Genomic DNA, 24,478 nt, shown 5'->3' with positions numbered 1-24,478 from the left:
TTTGAATCTCTTTTTCTTAATCCATGGCAGCTATGCTTACAACCTCTAATTAGATTCAACCTCTAATTCCATGCAATACAATTACTGAATAACTACCCTGTAGAAACTTGTTTCAAGCACTGGAGACTCAAGAAACTCAGTGACCAGGGTTGAAGGCTATTAACCACAACACAACTTGATAAGTTTATGGCAAGTGGTGGGTGTAAAATGGCAGTACTGGAAGATAGATGATGGATGATGAGTACTAGTTAGCCCATGTTAAATTTGAAGTAATTATGGGATATTCAGATGGAAGCTAAATTATCACTAGGCTATAAGATGTCATCTGTTGGAACATACCTTTCTTTAACTACAGCTTTACTAGGGGAGAAATATCACAATTGTATTACATAATACATCTACTGGGATGGGGATTAAAGTTTCTGAAATGTTAACCCATGACTTTTTTCTGAGAACTCCTTTCTCCTCCCCTCCCTGACATGAGCTGTGGAAGCTGTAACTACAACTGCTACCCAGGCTGTGACTGGCCCCTCACCAAAGCAATACAGATTCTCCTGAAAATTTATCATTGGAATTCAGTAAAGCCTTCAGTGTCCATATATCCTTCAAACTAAAGACATGGAGAACTGGGTTGGGTCTGTTATATTTGGCCATGTCTACTTAGAGAAGCAGAGATAACATGCATGATGAAAAACAAGGCAAACCAAAGAGAGAACCAGACATAAAGACTGCGAGTATACAGCTGCAGAGGCAGGGATAGGGGGCAGGAACAAGGAAGGGAAAACAGAAAATAGCTTCTTTGCTTTTTGATGGTTTTCCAGTCCCTCCTGAGGATGGATCATAGCTAGCTCCTACTGATGCTGGACTTACCATTGCATGATTCTGAGGGAGATGGGATCTGAGGGAGACACCTGTATCTTCATAATATTTTTTTTTCTTATGCTTAAGTTACCTTGAGTAGGTTTCTGTTATGTAAGACCAGAGAACGTCAACTAAAACACTTGGCTATGTGGTTTTTGGTTTTGTTTTGTTTTTACCTAGGATCATGATTATTTTATCTTTGCCAGTCTTGGTCATTACAATCTGAGTTTCCTGATAAGTTAGAAGTTCCTTAGAAGTTCCTAAGAGAATGCCAGGGCAGGAAGTTGGAGTGAAGATGTAACTAGGCTAGGGTCCCCATCCTAGGTTTCCAAAGCACTTCCTATCAAACCAAGTAGTCTTATCAGGACAAAATTTTTATTGTATCCAAGTTTTATGTTTTTTGGTGTGTGTTCTTTTTTTGTAAAATGTCTGAGATCAGCTCTAATGTCAAGGCTTTAAAACAAACTGATATACTGCATCCTTACCTAGTATGTCCAGTTGCCGTAATCTGGTACAATTACATGCCAGTTCCTCAATGTCTGTGTCACACACAGACCTGTTGGCCGTAAGAAAGAGTTTTTGCAAGTTTGGGAGGTGGCGTGCCAGTTTGGCAAAGCACCCGGTGCTGCTCTGCAGAGTAGGACACCAACCGAGGTCAAGTTCCTCCAGGAGCGGACACCCAGATGCCAGCTCTGCTATCCCATTCTCAGTGATGTTCTTGCAACGCCACAGATCCAGGGTGCGCAGTTTTTTACACTTGGCCCCTATCATGCTGGCGATCACATCATAGTCTTCAATCTGGAAGTCAAATAATTCCCATCTTTTACATATTATGCTCAGAAATACAAACAGTTTAGAGAGCAAGTTAAAACATTCTTAATCATCCCCTGTTGTTTGCTTCCATGTAAACATACCCACATTCTCATTAATATAGATCTGCCCACTCATCTCACAGACCTGCCACTGTTTCATAAGACAGCAAGAGTAATCACTTACTTAAACATCTATTTAACAGAACTCCAGACAGAGGACGTTAATGAATGAAATCCCAAAGCAGTCTGAAATCCTCAGTCTCTCATGAAGAACCTGACGATTCTGAGCTGCTCCTGTATGCCTCCCAGTTTGATCTTGCTGCTGCTACTCACTGACAAGGTCTAGCTTCTTATATTTTAGATATAATTAATCAACTTTGGGAGATAGATAAGATCTCCCTGATAAAGGTGTACACTTTACTAGGCTCTAAAACAGTATGTGAATAGGTTGTTAGTACTAATAAGGATATTAGTTTTGGGTGAAAGTAGACATTTGGGGACTGAATATACAACACACAAAAAAATTTAGATTATGTATGTTCATTACTGTCATTTATAGGAGGTATCCTATGATTTGGCTCAAGGTCACAGGATAAGCCTTTACTAACCAAGGATTAAACATTTAAGTTCATGGGCTTTACATGTTTTAATACTGTTTCTTTAAATAGGTGCTTAAATTTTAAGAGGTTCATTTGATTTTGTAATCAGGTATCAAAATTGTCACCAGAAGTCAAAAGGAAACAAAATAACAAACACTCAGATAATTTCCTTTTGTTTATTTGTTAGTCATATTCTCCATTACTACTCGCCAGCACCACTCCAGATGCTAGGAACAACAGTGAGCCAACAAACACTGTGTTCACATTTTTAGGAAAGACATACAAATAATGAGCAAAATAAACTCAGAGAGCGGTAAGTGGCATGAAGGTAGTAAAGAGGGGGGTGTGAGAGCAATCGGAGAGTCAGGAGTGAGCTGAGGGAGGGCGAGGTGCTGCTGTGATCTCCAGGGTGAGCGCAGTGCATTCCAGGGACAGGAATGAGATCAGCATGGGCCTGGGGAGTGCAGGACAGGACAGGCTGGGAGGGCAGAGAGTTATGCTGGGGCCAGGCCATTAGGCCATGAAGGCATTTGACTTTTATTTTAAGTGCTAAGGAAATCAATGGAGGGTTAGAAACAAATGTGATTTAAATGAAAACAAACAAAAATCCCTCTTTATTCTATCTGAAAGAGAGCCTATGGTGGGTAAGAATGGGGGAGGAGGCCCGCTGAAAAAGCCTGCACTAGCTTAGAGGAGAGATGACAGGGGTTTGGGTTAAGGAAGTAACAGAGGAACTGGAGAAGTAGACAGATTTGGGGCTATATTTTGAGTCAGAACCTAAGGCTTATGGACTAGATATAGTGGTGATAGTCTCTGGTCTTTAGCAACTGCATATGGTAGAGTCAGGTAGAAGCCCTGAGAAACAGATTGGGGAGGATATAACTACTCACATCAGTGAGTGTACCTGAATAACAGAGACCTGTAGTGCAGCCAATTTGCTTCTTTAGAAAGAAACATTCAAAACTTTCTGAAACCCATGATTCTGATTGCTATTATTTTGATAGTCAGAAATAAAATAGCAAGCTAACCTTTTGGTAAACTGACAGAAAAGAAACTGAGATAAACATAGTATTAAAGTATCAACAAAGAGTTATCTCTGTTGTTGTCCTGGTAAACTCTGGACCTGCTGTGAAGTAAGAACTATGGCAGGCATGAAATATTTTGATTAGGATGGTAGTAGCAATATTAGCATTATTTCTGAACTTTAATGTCAAGTCCTTAATATTTACTTTCCTGACAATAAATATCAATGGTAACAATATTTTATTAGAGATTACATACTTTAAATTAAAAGTAGCTTATTTTTCTAAAAGAGCATTTACCATAGTGTATTACATATTAATAGAAGGAAAATCTAATGCTGAATTAGTGGGCTCACAACACCGTATCCAGAGACCAGGGTGGGCCTGAGCCCATAGTTAGACTTTAATCAGGCCTAACCACCAGAATTTAAAACTACAGGGACATGGAGACTAATATGTCATTTTAATTGGCCTCTCCAGCCTACCTTGCCAAACCTTGAGGCATCTCTGAAGCCACTGCTGAGCTCTAAAAGATGTTCAATGGGATCTATTTTCTGGTCAGTGACTGTCCCTGTTGATTCCAAGTCTAGGAACCTCTCTGGAATCTTGCAATCATCCTGCTTATTCTGATCTTCCTAATAAGTGGATGCAAAACTGAAATAGTTGGGGATCCTCTAAATCTGCCTTGAAGAGGAATGGACTGCTTACAACTATACTGGGAGATGCATTTCCTGGAAATGTGAGCACACATGCACGACACACACACATAATGAAGAATTCTATAGTCCCTTGAGTGTCAATATTATTTATAAGTCACGTAATTTAGATGAAAAAGACTTAACTCATCCCATGAGCTCTTTCAATGACCCCTAAAGTACTAATTTTAAATCTGGAAGGACTGTAGAGACTATCTAGTCATACAGTCCCTAGGCTTCTGGATTTCATGGACCAGTAAAATAATAATAATAATAATAATAATAATAATAAAATTCCTGAGTTCTAACACAGAATATCCACCTTTTTATCTCACCCAGTAAGGCTTGTAAAACAAACAAACAAAACACAAAATAAACCTATCTACTATCATCAACATTTCCAGAAATAATCTCAGAACTTAAAAAATTAATTAAGCTTTGTAAAAAACTCACTCAACTACTGACATCTGAGTATGATTGATCACTTATTTTATAAAGAAACCAGAGAAGTAGATAACTTGTCTACATCTCACTTGAGGCAGAACCAAACTCTTCTGCCACACTATACTTCTCTTCTTGCTCTCATGGCTAAATAATGTCAACATTTCAAAGATATACTCTCCACTTAAAGAAAAATGTTTGAAAGTGGGGTTCAACTGTAAATCAGAAAAGCTGTGGGTGGGGGTGGGGTGGGATGAGTCAAGAAAAAATTCACTGAAGGGAAAAAAAGAGAATGAGCAACTGAGAATAACGAATTTTCAAATACTTACCATTACACAACTACCCAAACTGAGGTGTTGAAGCTCTGAGCAGAAGTTCAAAATGCTGAGCAGGGCTGTTTGCTGCCCCAGGGACCACATCAGAAGCAAACACAGAAAGTGAAAGAAAGTGAAACAAAGAGAAGAGGTCAATTAGACATTAAAGGCTGTCACTACTTCTCCTGAAACAGAGCTCAAAATCCAGGTTACAGACACCACAAATGCCATTTAATGAGTCCCCAGGTGCTCCCACCATTGATTGGCTGGGAGTCAAGGTAATCATTACCAGTCTCCAAGTAAGTTGTCACTTTGCATGTGGTTTTGCATGCCCTAAAGATACCTATATTCCCCATGACCTCTCATTTTATTTCCCAAACGTAAGCAATTTGAAAATCTGGTTAAGGCTGAACAACAAGACAAGCTAAACAACCTCCCCCTCCAAAAACAAACAAATAAAAAAAAACACCACAGTGGGCTGGTGACACTCTGAGCAACAGTGGCAGCTCTGACATTCACCGATCAGCAGCAGCCTGATGGAACTGCCAATAGAGTTGCCCGAAATCAGGAATGAGCTGGTGACTTTAATGTCAAAGGATTCTCTCCGCTGACAAGGATCCCAACAACCATTGAACACCTGTCACTAGCAACATGCTGACTGAAACATATATAATGTGCACTTTCTAGTTATGTTCCTGCCATTTCAGCCCATCTATCCTGTGCAATGCAATGAAACGCTCTCATCACTCAAGAAAGCCAAAGAAATGCTAGGTTGTGACATAATCCTGCTAACTAAAATATTTCTAAAGTCATAACTTCATTTGATGACATGTCTGCCATGAAAACTTGTAAAAAAAAATGCAGAACATTCAAATTTCTAATTTTTATATTCTAAATGAAGGAAAAGGCTATTCCAACTTTGTGGCAAAATTTCTTTCTACGTATTTGAACTAAAACATATCTAAGAAAGTTAAGATACTATAAAACCTATGTTTAATCTGTTGCAAGTGTCCAGAATCTGAACAATATTAGTTAGGGAGAGGTTGACAAATATGTCAATGACAATACAAAACATCTGTTCAAACCCAGATAAGATTCTCAATAAGAAAATAAAGTAATGAAATATTTCAGATAAAATAAACGTAAGGCAAAAATAAAATAATCCTAGTTATAATCGGCCCTAGAGAGATACTAGACTTAAGACCGGTTCACTATTGGGTGTTTCTTTAAATTTAAGAAAAAAGTTTATATTGATTTCATGCTTAAGTTTTAATACAACTTATAACATAAAAGGCAATCCCATGTAGCTCTCAGAATGTTGGCATTAGAAGAGATATATGAAGATAAGTTAATGTTCAGATTCTCCATAATACTTAACTATTTTAACTTATTAATAGATGGGGAAATGACATGGTTTGTTTTTATTAAAGTATCAGATCCTTACAACAAGATGATTTGTAAGATTTTCCCATGAGCAAGATCCAGAATATATTAGAGAATTTTTAGGGAAGATTCCATATATATATATATATATATATATATATATATATATATATATATATTGCTTAAAGTATTACAAAGAGTATTACATATGTCTCCTCCCCCCCCCCCCCCCGCCCTTGACAATCCCCGGGCCTCCCCTACCCCCCAGTGTCTTATGTCCATTGGTTATGCTTATATGCATGCATACAAGTCCTTTGGTTGATCTCTTACCCACCCCCCTCCTGCCCTCCCACCCTCCCCGGCCTTCCTGCTGTAGTTTGACAGTCTGTTCGAGGCAGCTCTGCCTCTGTATCTATTTTTGTTCATAAGTTTATAATGGTCTTTATTATCCAGAAATGAGTGAGATCATGTGGTATTTTTCCTTCATTGACTGGCTTATTTCACTTAGCATAATGCTCTCCAGTTCCATCCATGCCGGTGCAAATGGTAAGAGTTCCTTCCTTTTTAGAGCAGCATAGTATTCCATCGTGTAGATGTACCACAGTTTTCTAATCCATTCATCTACTGATGGGCACTTAAGCTGTTTCCAGATCTTAGCTATGGTGAATTGTGCTGCTATGAACATAGGGGTGCATATATCCTTCTGAGTGGTGTTTCTGGTTTCTTGGGATATATTCCTAGAAGTGGGATCACAGGGTCAAATGGGAGTTCCATGTGTAGTTTTTTTAGGAAACTCCATACTGTCTTCCATAGTGGCTGCACCAGTCTGCATTCCCACCAGCAGTGCACAAGTGTTCCTTTTTCTCCACATCCTCTCTAGCACTTGTCGTTTGTTGATTTGTTGATGATAGCCAGTCTGACAGGTGTGAGATGGTACCTCATTGTTGTTTTGATTTGCATCTCTCGGATGATTAGTGACTTTGAGCATGTTTTCATATGTCTCTTGGCTTTCTGAATGTCCTCTTTTGAAAGGTGTCTATTTAGATCCTTCGCCCATTTTTTGATTGGATTGTTTATCTTCCTTTTGTTAAGTTGTATGAGTTCCCTAAAAATTTTGGAGATTAGGCCCTTATCAGATATGACATTGGCAAATATGTTTTCCCACACATTGGGTTTTCTTGTTGTTTTGTTGATGGTTTCTTTTGCTGTGCAGAAGCTTTTTATTTTGATGTAGTCCCATTTGTTTATTTTCTCTTCAGTTTCCATTGCCCTAGGAGCTGTATCGGTGAAGAAATTGCTTTGGCATATGTCTGAGATTTTGTTGCCTTTGGATTCTTCTAGTATTTGTATGGTTTCCTGTCGTATATTTAAGTCCTTTATCCATTTTGAGTTTATTTTTGTGTATGGTGTAAGTTGGTTGTCTAGTTTCATTTTCTTGCATGTATCTGTCCAATTTTCCCAACACCATTTATTGAAGAGACTATCTTGACTCCATTGTATGTTCTTGCCTCCTTTGTCAAATATTAATTGAGCGTATTGGTTGGGGCTGATTTCTGGGCTCTCTATTCTATTCCATTGATCTATATGTCTGTTCTTGTGCCAGTACCAGGCAGTTTTGAGAACAGTGGCTTTGTAATACAGCTTGATATCTGGTATTGAGATCCCACCTACTTTGTTCTTTCTCAGGATCACTGCAGCTATTCAGGGTAGTTCTTTATTCCAGATGAATTTTTGGAGAGTACGTTCTAGGTCTGTGAAATATGCCATTGGTATTTTAATGGGAAGTGCGTTGAATTTATAGGTTGCTTTGGGCAGTATGGACATTTTAATGATGTTGATTCTACCAAACCAAGAACATGGTATGTTCTTCCATCTCTTTATGTCTTCCTCTATCTCTTTTTTCAACGTCCTATAGTTTTCTGAGTAGAGGTCTTTTACCTCTTTAGTTAAGTTTATTCCTAGGTAGCTTAATTTTTTTGGTGCGATGGTAAATGGGATTGTTTTTTTAGTCTCTCTTTCTGCACATTCACTATTGGTGTATAGAAATGCCATAGATTTCTTGGCATTAATTTTGTATCCTGCTACAATGCCGAATTCTTTTATTAAGTCTAATAGTTTATTGATGGAGTCTTTAGGGTTTTTAAAGTATAATATCATGTCATCTGCAAATAAGGACAGTTTTACTTCTTCTTTTCCAATTTGGATGCCTTTTATTTCTTCTTCTTGTCTAATTGCATTGGCTAATACTTCCAGTACTATCTCGAACAGGAGTGGTGAGAGTGGGCATCCCTATCTTGTTCCTGTTCGTAGGGCAAATGGTGTTAGTTTTTGTCCATTGAGTATGATGTTGGCTGTGGGCCTGTCATATATGGCTTTTATTATGTTGAGGTATGATCCTTCAATTCCCACCTTGCTGAGAGTTTTTATCAAAAATGGGTGTTGAATTTTGTCAAACGCTTTTTCTGCATCAATTGATATGACTATGTGGTTTTTTTCTTTCAATTTATGTGATGTATCACGTTTATTGATTTGCGGATATTGTACCATCCTTGCATCCCTGGGATAAATCCTACTTGGTCATGGTGTATGATCTTTCTGATGTACTGCTGGATCTGATTTGCTAAGATTTTGTTGAGGATTTTGGCATTTATGTTCATGAGGGATATTGGCCTGTAATTCTCTTTCATTGTGCTGTCTTTACCTGGTTTTGGTATTAGGGTGATGCTGGATTCATAGAATGAGCTTGGAGTGTTCCTTCCTCTTGGATTTTTTGTAGTAGTCTGAGGAGGATAGGTTTTAGTTCTTCCTTGAATGTTTGGCAAAACTCCCCTGTGAAGCCGTCTGGTCCTGGGCTTTTGTTTGCTGGAAGCTTTTTGATGACTGCTTCAATTTCTTCCATAGTGATTGGCCTATTGAGATTTTTAGATTCTTTCTGATTAAGTTTTGGAATGCTGTATTTTTCTAGGAATATGTCCATTTCCTCCAGGTTGTGTAGTTTGTTGGAGTAGAGTTGTCCATAGTATTTTTTAACAATCATTTGTATTTCTGTGGGATCTGTTGTTATTTCACCTCTGTCATTTCTGATTTTGTTGATTTGGGTCCTTTCTCTTTGCTTCTTGGTGAGCCTAGCTAGATGTTTGTCAATCTTGTTTATCCTTTCAAAGAACCAGCTCTTGGTTTCATTGATTTTCTGTATTGTTTTTTTGGTCTCTATGTCATTGATTTCTGCTCTAATCTTTATTATCTCCTTCCTTCTGCTCACTCTGGGGTTTTCTTGTTGCTCTCTTTCTAATTCTTTGAGCTGTAGATTTAGATGATTTATTACCATTTTTTCTTGTTTGTTGAGATAGGCCTGTAGAGCTATAAACTTCCCTCTCAGGACTGCTTTCATTGCATCCCAAAGGTTTTGGATTGTTGTGTTTTCATTGTCATTAGTTTCCAGGATGTTTTTAATTTCTTCTTTGATCTCATTGGTAACCCAATCAATAATTAATAATGTGCTATTCAGCTTCCAAGTGTTTGAGTATTTTGAGTTGTTTTTATTATAGTTTATTTCTAATATTATGGCCTTGTGATCTGAGAAGATGCTTGGTATGATTTCAATTTTCTTGAATTTGGGGAGACTTTGTTTGTGACCCAATATGTGGTCTATTTTTGAAGATGTCCCATGAGCACTTGAGAAGAGCATATATTTTGTGGCTTTGGGGTGAAGTGTTCTGAAGATGTCAATTAAGTCCATCTGATCTAGTGAGTCATTTAGGATTGCTGTTTCTTTGCTGAGTTTTTGTCTAGCGGATTTATCCAGTGATGTCAGTGGTGTATTAAAGTCCCCTACTATGATTGTATTGTTGTCGATCTCTCCCCTGATATCTTCCAGGAGTTTTCTTATGTATGTGGGTGCTCCTGCATTGGGTGCATATATGTTTATCAGGGTTATATCCTCTTGTTGTATTGATCCCTTTAGTATTATGAAGTGGCCTTCCTTATCTCTTGTTATGGCCTTCACTTTGAAGTCTATTTTGTCTGATATAAGTATTGCTACCCCAGCTTTTTTTTTTTTTTCATTTCCATTTGCCTGAAAGATTATTTTTCCATCCCTTCACTTTAAGTCTGTGTGAGTCCCTTCTAATGAGGTGGGTCTCTTGTAGACAGCAAATATATGGGTCATGTTTTTTTACCCATTCAGCCACTCGATGTCTTTTGATTGGACCATTTAGTCCATTTACATTTAAAGTTATTATTGAAAGGTATTTGTTTGTAGCCATTTCTATTTTTTTTTTTTTTGTGGCTGTTTTCTTTCTGGGCTTTTTAGTTCTTCTTTTTACACCAGTCCCTTTAGCATTCCTTGCATTGCTGGCTTGGTGGTGATAAACTCCCTTAGCCTTTTTTTGTCTGTGAAGCTTCTTATTTCCCCTTCAATTTTGAATGATAGCCTTGCTGGATAGAATATTCTTGGATTCAGTCCTTTGCTTTGCATCACTTTGTAAATTTCTGTCCATTCTTTTCTGGCCTGATGTGTTTCTGTTGAGAAATCATTTGATAATCTGATGGGGGATCCTTTGTAGGTAACTCTCTGTTTCTCTCTTGCAGCCTTTAAGATTCTCTCTTTGTCTTGTACATTTGCCATCGCTATTATGACGTGTCTTGGTGTGGGTCTTTTGGGGTTCATCTTGCCTGGGACTCTCTGTACTTGTGTAACTTTTTTCTTCCCCATATCTGGGAAGTTTTCTGACATTATTTCTTCAAATAGATTTTCTAATCCTTGCTGCTCTTCTTGTCCTTCTTGCAGCCCTATTATGCGTATGTTACTTCATTTCATGTTGTCCCGAAGCTCCCTTAGGCTCTCCTCCTGCTTTTTAATTTTTTTCTCCAGTTGCTGTTCAGATTGAGCTTGTTTCTCTGCCTTATCTTCTAATTCACTAATTCGGTCATCTGCTTCTTCTAGTCTGCTGTTGAAACTTTCCATGGTGTTTTTGATTGCAGCTATATCACTTTTCATTTCTTCCTGATTCTTGCATAGGTTGTTGATTTTCTCATCCATCCGGTGAATGAATTGTACAACCATTATTCTGAATTCTTTTTCTGTCATGTTGCATGCTTCAACTTCATTAATTTCCTTTCTTGGAGATTCCTCATTGTCTTTCCTCTGGTTGTTGTTTCGTCTCTTCATTCTGATTATCTCCTGATGGTTCAAATGTCGAGTTGTGTGGGCCTGGGCCGTGTGCAATGGGAGCCTCCCACCACTCTAGTGTCACTGAAGAGCTCTGACACTAAGATGTGTGGTTGCTGTGGGTTGGTGGGAACCAGGCTCGCTCAGAGTCAGTGTTGTCAGCGCTCAATGTGGCCTCGTACGCGCCCTTAGAATCAGGGACCCTGCCTGCACCGTGCTGAAATAGAGAACCCCCTGGAGCATGTTGAAAACCAGAGCCCCCTAGCGTGTGCCAGGAGTCAGAGTTCCCCAAGAATCCAGTATCAGAGTCTCTGTTGCTTCGCGCGACCTTGCCTTGAGAATCAGGGTCCCTGTGTGCCCTTGCACCAGGAATTGGAGACACTGGCTCTTAATATGAATGCACAGGAAATCAGGATCTCAGGCGCAGGTGATAAGAAACACAGTCAAGTCACTGGTGCTTGGTGCTGCCTCCTGCCCAGAGAATCGGGGTCCCTGGGCCTGTGATATGCGGGACAAATTCCCGGTGTTCGTGCAATTGCTCCCAGCCCAGGGCTCAGAAGCCGGCAGTGCATGTAGGCTCAGTTCCTGTGGTTCGCGCGTTTGCTCCCAGCCCAGGGCTCAGAAGCTGGCAGTGTATGTAGGATCAGTTCCTGGGGTTCACGCGATTGCTCCCAGCCCAGGACTCCTGAACCCGGCCGTACGAGGGATCAGTTCCAAGGTGCTCGCGCACTTCCAGGCTAAAGTTCCTGGAGCGCTGAGGCCCCGGCAAGGGGTGGGTCTATCAGATAGTTACTCTGGCGCTGCCCGCAAGCCTGCGGGAAGGGGGGATGGGCTCTGTTACTCACGGATCTGCCGTGGGGATTTCTGAACTTTTGGTGTCCGCAGGTCTGTAGCTGTGGTCACAGGTCTCTGTCCCCAGTGGCTGCAGGGTCCTGGTATGCGTCTGAGATCAGACTGGGTGGTGCTGAGGCCAGGATCCTAGTCTTCAGCAGCTCTGTTTCCCAAGATGGCGTGGTCGCTGTGCCTGTGCTGGCCGCCCAGGAGTGTCCGCACAGGGAGCGGGACTCCGCTGCCTAAGACTGCCCGGTTTAGCAGCCTCTTAGAAGACCTGCAGAATCTAACTGTCCCTAGCTCATACACACACACCACACACGTCCACACACTCCTCTATCACTTCCTTGCGCTCTCACACTCTCTCCCTCCCTACCTTCCTGCTGGTCGCCATTTTGTCTGTTCTCCATATGTTCTTGTAAGAAATTTTAAATTAACAGAAACACACACACACTTTATCATAGAATTTGTTTGGTAATGTATTTTTAAATTACTTACTACAAATAATTTCAAATATACAGACAAGTATAGAGTCCATAAAACAAACATCTGTTTTGCCTTCTTGGCTTATCTTTCTCTATTTGTGTATCTCTCCATCCATTCGTATACTTCCTCAGAGGTAACCTTTATCAGGATTCATTGTTTAAAAACATGCCTGGAGATTATATTTTATTATACAGTATGTGTCCATAAATAGCATATAATATTGTTCTCCATGGTTTTTATACAAATGGTATTTTATTATGCATGTACTTCTGCATCCTCCTTAACAGTGTTTGTGAGGGATTTGTCCATGTTGAAACTTACAGCTTTAGTTCTGACTTTTTAATTGTCTACTATTCCATTATGCAAATATATTACAGCATAGCCCTAGCTGGTTTGACTCAGTGGATAGAGCATCGGCCTGTGGACTGAAGGGTCCCAGGTTTGATTCCATCAGGGCACATGCCTGGGCTGTGGGCTCAATCCCCAGTAGGGGGCGTGCAGAAGGCAGCCAATCAATGATTCTCTCTCATCATTGATGTTTCTATCTCTCCATCTCCCTTCCTCGCTGAAATCAATAAAAATATATTAAATATATATATTTATTATATATTTATATTAAATTATATATATATACTACAGCATACACTTTCACTCAAGGAATATTTAGTTTGCTTACAAGTTCTACCATAACAAAGAATGTTAGAATAAACATTCTTATAGTGCTTCCTGTGCATTTATAGAAGAGTATTTCACTAGAGCACATACTAGAGGAAGAATTTCCAGGGGTTTATGTATGGCTGATGTTATTAGATTTTCCAAAATAGCACTCTGAAGTGATTGTATTAATTGACACGCCACCAGCTGTGTAAGAGTGTGGGGTCCCCACATTTCTGCCAACATATAGTCTTCTCATTCTTTTCTATTATCTGTCTGATGAGTATGGAATGGTATAATTTGCATTAGTATAATTCCTAGTGAGTTTGAAAATCTTTTCATGTTTATGCGCCAGTCATATTTCCTCTTCTGTAAACTGTGTAGGCATATTTTTTTTAATGTCTGAAGTTTTATGTATGTCTCCTTTTTCCCCAATTGACTCACCCCGCCCCGCCGCCGCCCCCCCCCCGCCATTCCTTAATCATATTCTTTTTTTAAAAAAAATATTTTATTGATTTTTTACAGAGAAGAAGAGAGAGGGATAGAGTTAGAAACATCGATCAGCTGCCTCCTACACACCCCCTGCTGGGGATGTGCCCACAACCAAGGTACATGCCCTTGATTGGAATCGAACCTGGGACCCTTGAGTTCACAGGCCGACGCTCTATCCACTGAGCCAAACCGGTCAGGGCCTTAATCATATTCTTTACTGATGTTTCCGTTAGGTCAGTGGTTCTCAACCTTCTGGCCCTTTAAATACAGTTCCTCATGTGATCCAACCATAAAATTATTTTCGTTGCTACTTCATAACTGTAATGTTGCTACTGTTATGAATCGTAATGTAAATATCTGATATGCAGGATGGTCTTAGGCGACTCCTGTGAAAGGGTTGTTCGACTGCCAAGGGGTTGCGACCCACAGGTTGAGAACCGCTGCATTAGGTTGTTTCTTCCTTCTTGACTTGTAGGAATTCTTTTTTTTATGTTGAATACCAATCTTTGTCAGTTACATGCATTACAAATATATTCCCTAAATCTAAGACTTGTCTTTTTGCTTTGTTTATAGAATCTTCTGAGACATGAAATTTTAAATTTTAATAGTCACATCTATCTTTACATGTGTATTCTGTTGTCTTTTCAAAAAAGTCCCTCTTTGCCCACAGAAGGATATTCTTCTATTATTATTTTTTGAATGACAACTTTAAAATTTTTCTTCTTTGCACTTAGGTTTTAACCCAACTGAAATTGATTTTTATACATGGTAAGGTACCAAATTTCATGCTTTTCTCCTTAGGAATAACCTCTTGTCCCAGTTCAATTTACTGAAGAGTCTATCTTATTCACTGATTCGTGATGCTTTCTGTCATATATCAAGTTCCCTTGTATATGTGAGTCTACTTCTGGGTCATTGTGTTTCACTGGTCTACTTGCCTTTTCCGACGCTAACACTTCAGTCTTAATTATTATACGTGCAGGCAGGAGAAGGGAGGCCCACGAAGAGAGAAACAGAGGCCTCTGGCCAACAGCTCTAAGAGGAACTCTGCCAACAGCCACATGTAGTAAGTCTATAAATCTAGTAAGGAGAATACCCTTTCTTCATTCTGTAAAACACTAAAGAGCCTTTTGCTCTTTCATATTTTAGAATCATCTTAAAATATTTTAGTTTATCTTTTAAAAATATGAAAGGTTCGTTTTTCTTTCTTCCCCCACGATCATTATTTAATTTACTGGCACTTTATCAATTTCTGTGTCATTATCATTTATTATATCTGACACCCTCTTCCTGAATTGTTCTTGTTGAAAACTATTTTTAATAGTTATTTTAGTGAGCATCCATGAGTGGTAAAATCTTAACAACAAACATATATTGAGTAGTTATTAACATGTCAGCATTGCTGTAAATTCTTTTTCTTAAAATATTCTTTAAATGGCTGACAGTACTACAGAGAGCTCCCATTTCCCCCCCTTTATCCTCCTCTGCCCAGCCCCTACCCCCCGCCCCCAGGGCTTCATCACCCTAATGTCGGTGTCCATGGGCAGTGCATATAAATATATTTGGTTTATCGCTCCTCGTCCCCCCACCCCTACATCAAGGTATGCCTCCCTGCCTCAGGTCTTATTTTGCTAGTCAATTCATTTTGTTCATTAAATTCCACAAATAAGTGAGATTAGGTGATATTTGTCTTTCTCTGATTGGTGCTATAGATTCTTTATATAAATTAATCCTCACAACACCCTGTTCATGTAATAAATATTTACTGAATGCCTACTATGTGTTAAGTACTGTTCTGGCACTTGGGATATATCAGTCTACATGGCAGAAAATAACCTATAAGGTACACATCATTATTCTATTTATAGATAAGGAATCTGAATCACAGAAAGTTAAATAATATATTGAGCCTTTATATATCTCCTCAATCTTGAATGAAAGTTTAGCCAGGCGTAACATGGATTCCAGTTATCTTTTTTCATCATTTTGAAAGTTTTGCTCCATTACCTATCAGCCTCCATTATTTTGATAAGAAGTCTACTGTCAGTCTAATTATCTTCCTCTGTAAGTAATGTCTTTTCTCTCTGATAGCTCTTGTCCCTTTCTCATTTATATTCTGCAATTCCATCACATGTCTAGGTAAAAATTTATTTAATTTATCCTGTTTGGTATCCCAAGTGAACATTTATTTGAAGATTTACATCTTTTTTCATAAACAATCAAGATTCTTAACAATTCTCTCTTCAAATATGGCTTCTCCATCATTTCTTCCATTTTTTTCTTCTGGAACTCTAATTAAATGAATTTTGGAGTCTCCCAAGTATCAGTGCCTACAGTGGTATTAAAAATTTGTCCACAAATTGTTCTATACTTCTTCCTCCCAGAGGTGAAACGTAATTCTTCCCCCTTTGTGGGTGGGATGGACTTAGTGACATACTTCTAACAAACAAAACATAGAAGTGACAGTATGTTAGGTTACTATGATGGCTAATATTACGTAACGATCTGATTAGGCCACAGGGTTCCCAGATATCTGGTCCAACACTATTCTGACCGTTTCTGTGAGGGTGTTTTTGGGTGAGATTAATGTTTACTCAGTATACCAAGGAAAGCAGAGTATTCTCTAATGTTGGTGGACCTCATCCAATCAGTCAAAGATCTGAATAGAACAAAAGGCTGACACTCCCCCAGGTAACAGAGAATTCTCCCTTTAAATTGGGACATCGGCTTACTCCTGATTTCAGACTCACACTGAAACATCAGAGCTTCCTGGGTCTCAGTCTGTAGGCCTTCACACTGGAGCAACATCACTGTCTCCCCTGACAATGAGTCTCTGGCTTCCCAACTCACTGTGTAGGACTTGGGGCTGGCCAGCCTCCGTAACCACATGAGCCAATTCCTTACAATCAAGACACACACATACACTCCCTCTCATTCCTGTATTCCCGGAGAACTCTAACTAATAGTTATAAGAGGGCTGTGGCTCCCTCCCCCGTTGCTCATTTAGGAAAAGCCAGCTGTCATGCCATGAGAACACACAGGCAGGTGAAGGGAGGCCCACGAAGAGAGAAACAGAGGCCTCTGGCCAACAGCTCTAAGAGGAACTCTGCCAACAGCCACATGTGTGAGTTTAGAAGCTGATCCTCCAGGTGCAGCCAAGCCCTGAGATGACTGCAGCCTTGGCATAAACGGCTGCAACCCTGTTGGGAAGCCTGAGCCAAAACTGCCCAGGCAAACACTCCCAGACTCCTGACCTACAGAAATTGTGTGCTATCATGAACATGGGTTTTTCTTTTAAACCACTAAGTTTGGGGGCAACTGACAGACTGCAATAGATAAAAAAATAAGATATAAACTACTTACAGCAGTGCCTGATATTCAAGGCTTTTATAAATTTAAGTGCATTCCTCAGACTTCTCTTCCAACTTAACAGTTTTTTGTATCTAATTTAGAATTTATCAACTTACTTTTTATTATAATGACTACCACTTATTTTCTAAATTTCTAATCATTCTTTTTCACAACTACTTATCTTGCTATTTTAGTCTATTTATAGTCCGTAATTTCTTATGTTTATTTTAAAAAATATTTTTCCTTGTTCTGTTTAAAAATATGTTTTCATTTACTTATTTGAACTCCAACCCCTTTCAGTCTTTATTCTTCCCTGTTTAGTGGCCTCACAGATTGCCCCACTCAGAATCAGGACTTATGACAGTTTATGTCTTTCGAAGGAAAGCCCAGGTGCTTTTTTCATCAACAGGCAGGGTGGTTTGCATTTTTACTTAATTTATAGATATGCATTCTGCCAAATAAACTGTCACAGAAAGAAGAAAATACGAGGGCAGTGTTGATAGCCAACAGAAGTAAACATCAACTACTTTTGTTGTCTTCTGGTTCATGAAGATGAAGGCAGCAGGGTCCTTGAAACTGTTGTCCCAGCCAGTAAACAGCTGCTAAACCACATGTAAGGATTACTGTCATATACTAGTCCCCCACAATACCTGTAATCAGTTTTTTCACTTCTTCAGATTCTTTCAATTTATGCTCTATCATTCTTGAAGTGAGGCAATCAAAACTAGATGCAGGTGTTCCATTTATAACTCCAACTTTTAAAAAAACACTCTTGGTTTTCTTGTCTGCTGCTAAGCAACAGAATGACAATCTTACTGAGTTACCTGTCATGTCCCATCTCACCCCCACCCCGGATTTTTTTTCCAAAGAAAGAAAAGTTAAACAGGCTCCAATGTCTAACACTAATCCCTACTGGTTTAGTAAAAGCACAAGACTTCGCTTAAAGACAATTTTTAGGCAGTATGTTAAAAAGTTATTCTTATGCCATCCTTTACAAGTTGTAATAGTTTGCTAGGGCTGATAGAACAGAGTACCATAGGCTAGGTAGCTTAAGCAACATTAATTTTTTCATAATTCTGAAGGCTAGAAGTCTGAGATCAAGGTGTCAGTAGGGTGAGCTTCTTCTAAGGCCTCACTTCTTGCCTTGAAACTGACCATCTTTCAGTGTCTTTACGTGGTCTTCCCTGTATGGTATCTGTGTCCTGATCTCCTCTTCTTATAAAGACACCAGTCATATTGAATTAGAGCTTACACTATTGACCTCACTTAACCTTAATTACCTCTTTAAAGACCCTATCTTCAATACATTATGAGATAATAGGAGTTAAAACTTCAATCCTATCTAATAATAGACAAACATGGTAATCAACCGTACCTTCGCTACACCTCCCATCGGCTAATCAGCAAGATATGCAAATTAACTGCCAACAAAGATGGCGATTAATTTGCATACATAGGTGCGAAGCAGTGGAGCGAAGACTGAAGACGGCTCTGGCCGGAGCAACAAAGGCTTGAAGGCAGCTCCGGCTGGAGCAGCGAAGACTGAAGGCGGCTCCAGCCGGAGTGAAGGCCTGGGTCCTGGGTGCCGGAGGAAAACCGGTGCCGGCAGCCAGGGGAAGGGAAGGCCTATAGCATGAATCTTTTCGTGCAACAGGCCTCTAGTATATGAATATTAGGGTAACACAATTCAGCCCATAACACAGTATTTAAGAGCACGTAGGTTGCAGACATATGCCCCCATACAGGTAAAGGACAATTATATCTTCTACTTATTTCCAAGTGGCTCAGGAAAAAAAAATGAACATAGTAGGGGAACCTACTTTTTATGCAACTTCTTGCATGAAACTTTTTTTTTACTTTTTAAGTCAATTATTTCAAAATAAAAGCTTTTCCTTTTAAGTACATAAAAGTCTTAATTGATGAGTTAAATTTTTACAGCACTCCTCTCATGAAAATACACCATCATGCATGACTAAAGTACTTGCAATCAATGTTTATCATACATAAGAATCTTGCAAACACAGATGTAAAGGACCAAAGGAATTGAAACAAAGTCCTTCCAATGATTATACATCTAACGCTACTATAATTACTTCCTTGTCACAGTAGAAGAAACTAAGTACAAACATTGTTTTCTTCTCTGTTCTAAGTTCACATCTTTTGCCTAAAGTGTTGCCTATGCAACCCTAAAAGATCCCCAAATTCAGTAAAAAGGAAACTACCCTATTTACCAACCCATTTCACTAGTTATTCTGGGATCACACAGTAAACAAGGCCTAAATCTCAGCTCTAGGGTCATTTCTTCTAAAATGTTTTTCCAACATGGACCATTCTCAAACCAAGTACAAACCTGTGATATTGTTAACATGTATTGGGCTTCTTATAAAAACAGTCCACACATCTCTCTTTAACGTACTAGTACCTTGTTCTTTACTAGGCATGTATTTACTGCTCTGCATCTACCTAAATTCTACAAATGAATACCACTAATTCTGCAAATAACGTACCTAGTGATGACATTTTGTTTTGTTTGATATTTTATTAAGACATTTGTTATTGCTCTAATAAAAATGATTTTTCAGTAATCTTAAACACATCTAAAGAAAAAGATCTCATGAAGTAAATTAACAAAACTATAGTGAACTATATTTCACTGCCTTTTAAGATTAAAAATTCTGAACAAATACAGTTCACATATTTTCTTACAAGTTTTTCAAGTTGCTGATCCACCCACCCATCTGCTTAGTACATGTGGTTATTCTGTAGAAAGACAAACTTATCTTATAACTTAACTAATAATGAAAAAAACACGTTTGCTAAATATCTACTACTATACACTATTGTGAATAACAGACACTGTTCTATGTACTAGCTGTAAAGAAGCAAACAGTCAAACATGATCCCTCCCATTATGAAGTTTACGATTTAGGAATGAACATTTCTTTTACCAGAAACAAATCCTAAGAGTGAAAGAGATAATGAAGCCTAAATCTCTCTTAGCATATGACAGCAAATATATTCCTATTTAGGAATATCTATAAGAATACTTTGTGGAGGTGAGGATAACTGTGTAAAAATGTACTGAATAAATTTACTGAATAAATTCTATACTATCATTTTTGCATTTACACAAATCCATTTAATGTATAAAGTGGTTTGTTTTTTTACATGTTTGACCTAATTTGGTCTTCTCAATAGCCTATGTGAAAGGGCAAGGTGTGATGTTTTTATTTTAGTAGACAAAAAATTTTTAACTTAGTATAACCTAAGCACATAAATCTCGGAAAGCCAAGATGAAGTGCATGGGTCGACACTCAACCACTGAGCCATGTTGGCCGGGCTGGGGAGAATACTCTTAATGATCTAGGCCACACCATAAAATGTTGGACCAAAAGTTGGTGACAATGACACCTGGGACTTGTTTTAAGGTTTCTCTTATTTTAATAAAGCACTGGGATACATCCCCAGTTCCTGACAAGGTTACACATGAGCTCAGTGGTCAACACTGCAGCCATGTTGGTGAAATTTATCTAGAGAGAAGCCCAGTCCCCTGCGCCCAGTGCCCGTTTCACCAAAGGAGCCACATCAGCATGCCAGGTCTTACCTACCAGCATATAAGGCAATTCGGACCCTGCTACTACATGTTCACTCATATCAGGTAATCACACTTGCAAATGCCGGCCATGCCTAAGCACTTCAGAACATACCACCTAGACATCAACAATACATTATTTTACAGACCAATCAAAACATGGACTAACATTATCTTTACCCTGGCATCCAGGGTCAATAGTTTTCTCATTTTACACATAAAGAATCTAGGAATGTCAGAGACAATGTGACTTAATCTAGATCATTAAGCTTGTTACTGGCAGGGTCATTACTAGAATCAGTCTTCTTTCCATCATACCAGGTTAAACTCTAGCTAAACATTTTGCCCCAAATCAGGAATGCTGTGTTACAAAGAAGCTCTTATACTCACACACTTTCAGGCTTTCATGGATTAGAAAAAAAAGCTATGCCTAGAAAAAGGTATCTAATTTGATTTGCCAAAAAAATAAATAAATAAATAAAAGAGCTACACACCAGGTGGTTTTATAGGTAAATTTTATCTAACAGGTAATTCCCCTTTATTCAAGTTATTAGAGATCAGATAAAAATATGGGCGTTTCCCAAGTCATTTTGCTATGCTGTCACAATCCTAGCCCCATACCTAATAAGAGAGCATGGAAAGGAAAACCACAGTTCAATCTCATTTCAGGAAGCAGATGAAAGTATTTTTAAGTGTAAATCCTTAAAGAATATTTACTATGGCCTTGGCTAGTGTGCCTCAGTTGGGCATCATCCTATGCACTAAAAGGCTGCTGGTTCGATTCCCAGTCAGGATACACACCTGGATTGTCGATTCAATCCACGGTAAGAGACGTGAGGAGGCAGCCTATCAATGTTTCAGTCTCATATTGATGTCTCTCTTTTCTCCCTTCCCCTCGCTCTAAAAATCAATCGACTATTCTTTAAAAAAAAAAAAAGAATATTCACTATGAATCAGACACTTTTATAGACAATAAATGTGTATTAAATAATCCTCACAACAAATCTTTGAGATGCATACTATTATTATCTCCATTTTATAGACAGGAAAGCTGAAGTACAGGGGATCAAGTAACATCCAAAAGGGAACATGATTAGTAAGTGATAAAACTAGAATCTATATCCAAATAGTTTGGCTCCAAAATGTTGAGAAATTAACCTAGCTATGTATTATATTAAAAATATGTAGGGATTACTCCAGGAAAGCAAGGATTATTCAACACAAACAATTATATTTATAATAATAAAAGCATAATATGCTAATTAGACCAGATGACCTTCTGGAACGAAGCTGGGGCTGCAGTTGCCATGGCTGCGAGGGAGGGATCCAGGCAGCTGGCAGCGGCTGCAAGGGAGGGATTCAGAAGGCCTAATCTAGCACAAATTTTGTGCATCGGGCCTCTAGTTAATAAATAAAAGAAGAAAAAAGATAAGTGCATTAACAGAAGCTTTAAAAATTTAAAAGATACATTTCTTTTTTTTTTTTTTTTTGTAATTATATATGTGTTTTCCGATGTTCTTTTTTTTTTTTTTTTTTTTTTTTATTGCTTAAAGTATTACAAAGGGTATTACATATGTGTCCATTTTATCCCCCCACCCTAGACAGTCCCCTAGCCTCCCCTATCCCCCAATGTCTTATGTCCACTGGTTATGCTTATATGCATGCATACAAGTCCTTTAGTTGATCTCTTACCCCCCTACCTCCTGCCCCGCAACCCTCCCTGGCCTTCCTGCTGCAGTTTGACAATCTGTTTGAGGCAGCTCTGCCTCTGAAAAAGATACATTTCTTATAAAATATTCTTAAATAAGCCCTAGCTGGTTTGGCTCAGTGGATAGAGAGTCGGCCTGTGAACTGAAGGGTCCCAGGTTTGATTCTGGTCAGGGGCACATGCCCAGGTTGTGGGTTTGATCCCCAGTGGGGGAGGGATGTAGGAAGCAGCCAATTGATGATTTTCTCTCATCATTGATGTTTCTATCTCTCTCTCCCTCTCCCTTCCTCTCTGAAATCAATATATAATTTTAAAAAATATTCTTAAACAAGAACGATAAAGACTACTTATCCGCAAATACCATCAAACAACAAATGAAATTAGTAAGCTGCATGAGGAGTTGTCTGTTTAGTTCACTATTGAAGTCCCAGTGCCTAGTAGCCTGGCACATAATAAATACTAAGTACCTTTTGGATAAATATAAAAAACATAAAACATTGCAGACATCCCGTTATATTAGAAATAAGACTGGTATACTTGTATGTCTCTATTATTCCACATTATCTACGAAGTTCTATCTAATGTAGTAACACTTTAAATATTGGAAAAGAAAGTATATTGATTTCCAGATTATATAACTGCATGATTAGAAAATACAAAAGACATAAGTAAAAAGTTATAACAATTATAAGTATTTAGTAAGGTGAGCAGATACAAGATAAATACACAAAAAACTAATTTTCCTTTATACTAACAATAATAAGTTATAATTAAGTAGAAGAGAAATAAGTTTCTGAGACTATGAAATGCAAGAAATAAATTTAACCAGGAAGATATAAAATTTAGGTGAAGAAAACTACAATATGCTCTTGGACGTAAAACAATACCTACACGAACAGATAAAAGGCCTTACTAAAGAGCAAAATGAAATATAATGAATGTACTTTTAATAAAATTCTTGATGAGAGATATATCTGGAAGAATAATATATAAGAATTTATGAAAAAAAAAAACAACATTCAAAAAAACTAGAAAGGAGATTTCCCCTACTCCATGGCAAAACATACTACAAAACTGCCATGATGATATATCACTACTACTATTGTTATTAGCAGCTAATACTGAGTTTCCTATGTTCTAGGCACTCTGTAAGCACTTTACATGTAATGTAATTCTCACAATGACGATATGAGATCTGTATTTTTTATTATCTACATTTTAGAAAAACTGAAATATTAAGAGACTGAATACTTTGATCAAGGTAAATAAACATTTACTGAATGGCCAATCTTTACAAGTCTATTCTAGATGCTAGAAAGATGGCCATTAGAAAAATAGATAAAAGCTCTTACCTTCGTGAAACTCACCTCCTAGTGTAAGGAGACAGAAAATAGCAAGAAAACAAATAATTTCAAAGTAATAAAGGTGCGGGAAAGAAAAAAAACTGGGCGACACAAAAGAGACAACCTAGATGGGGGCGTGGGGGGGAGCCTGCCTTTTATCAATGTCTAAGAAGCCAACTCTGAAAAGAACAATTTAAGTTGAACAACAAGCTAAGAAGAGGGCAGCCATGTAATAAGCTTGAAGAATATTACAGACAGGCAGAAGAGGAAAAGCCATGAGTTGGCACCAGATCAGAATGTCAAGGTATAGAAAGAAGGCCAGCAAGACTGGAGTAGAGGGCACAAGCATAGAACAATTAGAGGGTGTCGACTGCAGGGACACCCTGGCAATACCTCTTACAGGACTCTATCCCACAGCAGTAATACCTTGTACACATAAAATTTTGTGATAGTTTGTAAAAACAAATGACTGGGAAAACCTAAATGTTGATCATTTGGGGAACAGTTGAATAGAAGATTGCATAACATATACCACACAGTTAATGAAAACAGTCAGCTGGTAATGCAATGGCCTGGAAAAATGTCACAGATATAGTATTTGGAAAAAGCCAGATCAATATATATGACATAATTCCATTTTTCTTTAATGAGACTCATGAGCTATGGCATCAGGAATTTTAACTCTAAGTCTGGTCCTGGAAAAATTCCACTTTGTTTCCTCCTG

The 24,478-nt window shown here is 38.4% G+C and overlaps 1 protein-coding gene across 8 annotated transcripts in view; it reads right to left on the bottom strand.

The window, feature by feature from the left end:
- Positions 1–24,478, bottom strand: part of FBXL4 (F-box and leucine rich repeat protein 4) — a 61,730-nt gene that overhangs the window by 537 nt on the left and 36,715 nt on the right. For 5 of the 8 annotated variants that reach the window (XM_036316729.1, XM_036316727.1, XM_036316732.1 and 2 more), the window contains 3 exons: positions 23,764–23,781; positions 4,760–4,831; positions 1,347–1,659 (listed from right to left, as the gene is read on the bottom strand). In XM_036316729.1, the coding sequence (XP_036172622.1) occupies positions 1,347–1,659; positions 4,760–4,831; positions 23,764–23,781 (403 nt within the window). The remainder of the gene's footprint in view (positions 1–1,346; positions 1,660–4,759; positions 4,832–23,763; positions 23,782–24,478) is intronic. The other 3 variants (XM_036316731.1, XM_036316734.1, XM_036316735.1) reach the window with 2 other exon arrangements.

The sequence above is a fragment of the Myotis myotis genome, unplaced genomic scaffold (assembly GCF_014108235.1).
Source record: "Myotis myotis isolate mMyoMyo1 unplaced genomic scaffold, mMyoMyo1.p scaffold_m19_p_7, whole genome shotgun sequence".
Lineage (NCBI taxonomy): Eukaryota > Metazoa > Chordata > Mammalia > Chiroptera > Vespertilionidae > Myotis > Myotis myotis.
The sequence above is the reverse complement of the archived record's forward strand: the minus strand, read 5'-3'. Positions and strand labels throughout refer to the sequence as shown.